Source organism: Rhagoletis zephyria, unplaced genomic scaffold (genome assembly GCF_001687245.7).
Source record: "Rhagoletis zephyria isolate East Lansing unplaced genomic scaffold, Rhagoletis_zephyria_1.1 Rzeph_scaffold_18209, whole genome shotgun sequence".
Lineage (NCBI taxonomy): Eukaryota > Metazoa > Arthropoda > Insecta > Diptera > Tephritidae > Rhagoletis > Rhagoletis zephyria.
In genome coordinates, this window is record NW_016175270.1 from 2,736 (window position 1) to 3,923 (window position 1,188).

The 1,188-nt window shown below is 42.7% G+C and overlaps 1 protein-coding gene across 1 annotated transcript; it reads left to right on the top strand.

The window, feature by feature from the left end:
• The first annotated feature begins 232 nt into the window (after nt 1-232).
• LOC108380087 (uncharacterized) lies at nt 233-1,083 on the top strand. The gene is given in 2 exon segments (XM_017636454.1): nt 233-992; nt 995-1,083. Coding segments are annotated over 2 exon segments (849 nt in total).
• Nucleotides 1,084-1,188: the final 105 nt, after the last annotated feature.

A 1,188-nucleotide genomic window follows, 5' to 3' on the forward strand; every position in this document is an offset into this window, starting at 1 on the left:
ATTTTCTCAGTCAAAATTCAAAATTAAAAACATTATATTTATTTAAACTTCATTTTTTGGATAAAACATTTGTTGACTATACTTGGCCGTTTCTCGAGGAACCATTATCTCTTGCAAAAGAAAAACATCTTAAAGCCACAAGCGGCCACAAAAACACTTTAGATAGCAGAACGACTTTAAATAGTTAAAGAAGTGTATCGCTTATATTTCTACAAATATTTTCAAACAAATTATGAAAAACAAAGATGGCAGAGCTTCGGAAAGTAGCAGCCCAACCACAAATAATGAATCCGAACACGTCGACATAGAAGGATGCAACTTTGGACTCACCCCAATCGAACTGCCTTACTTGTGGTACCCGAACCAACAGAGCGTTAACCACCTCGAGTATGTCCGTCGGCTGGAGTGTGAGTTCACTTGCCTTCAACGTGCCTTCCTGGCGCTCACTACACAATTCGCACGATTGCAATTTCGCGTACGCCAAATAGTGCAAGCTGATCCTTGTGAACGAGAATCTCTTCTACTAGATCTCGAACGCCTTGCCTTTAACAGCGAGGGAGAAAATGACGAATTGCCGCCCATTCAGCGCGATGCTATAAATATGGGCGATGTGCGCCGCAAACAAAGTTTCATATTGGAGCGACTGCGCTCGCAACTAAGTGATCTGTCACAAGCTGAAAGCCGGCAGCCAATACCAGAGTTAGATGCCGCACCACCTGAACAAGGCTCTATTGATGAAGTAACATGCTTCTGCCTTAAGAAGAAACGAAAACCACCACCAACCCCAGAAATACCTACTGACCCCAGTACCGCCGTAAGTAGCGCCGAATCAACGCATTCCACATCTAGCAAATCCAAAATCTAAACGTCAGTGGAAAGTGAAAGCGAAGAAGAAAAGTCGAGAAGAACAAATATGAAGTAAAGAATGTCGATCACTGACGAGGAGGCGTTAGCCTATGCGCGCAACGGAACGTTCTCAGTTACAACCCCAACGGCTCCTTTCGCCTTTGCCAGGAAGCGAGTAGTACAAGAAAGCCTAGGCCTTGCGATTGCAAGCCAATGAAGAAGCGAAACGACTGCTAAATAAATCCTTTTCAGAACGGTCCCCTCGTTGCGCTTCTAATCAATAAAAAACTTATTTTTACTATACATGCAAAATATTATTTCAAACAATTTCCCTTAATAGAT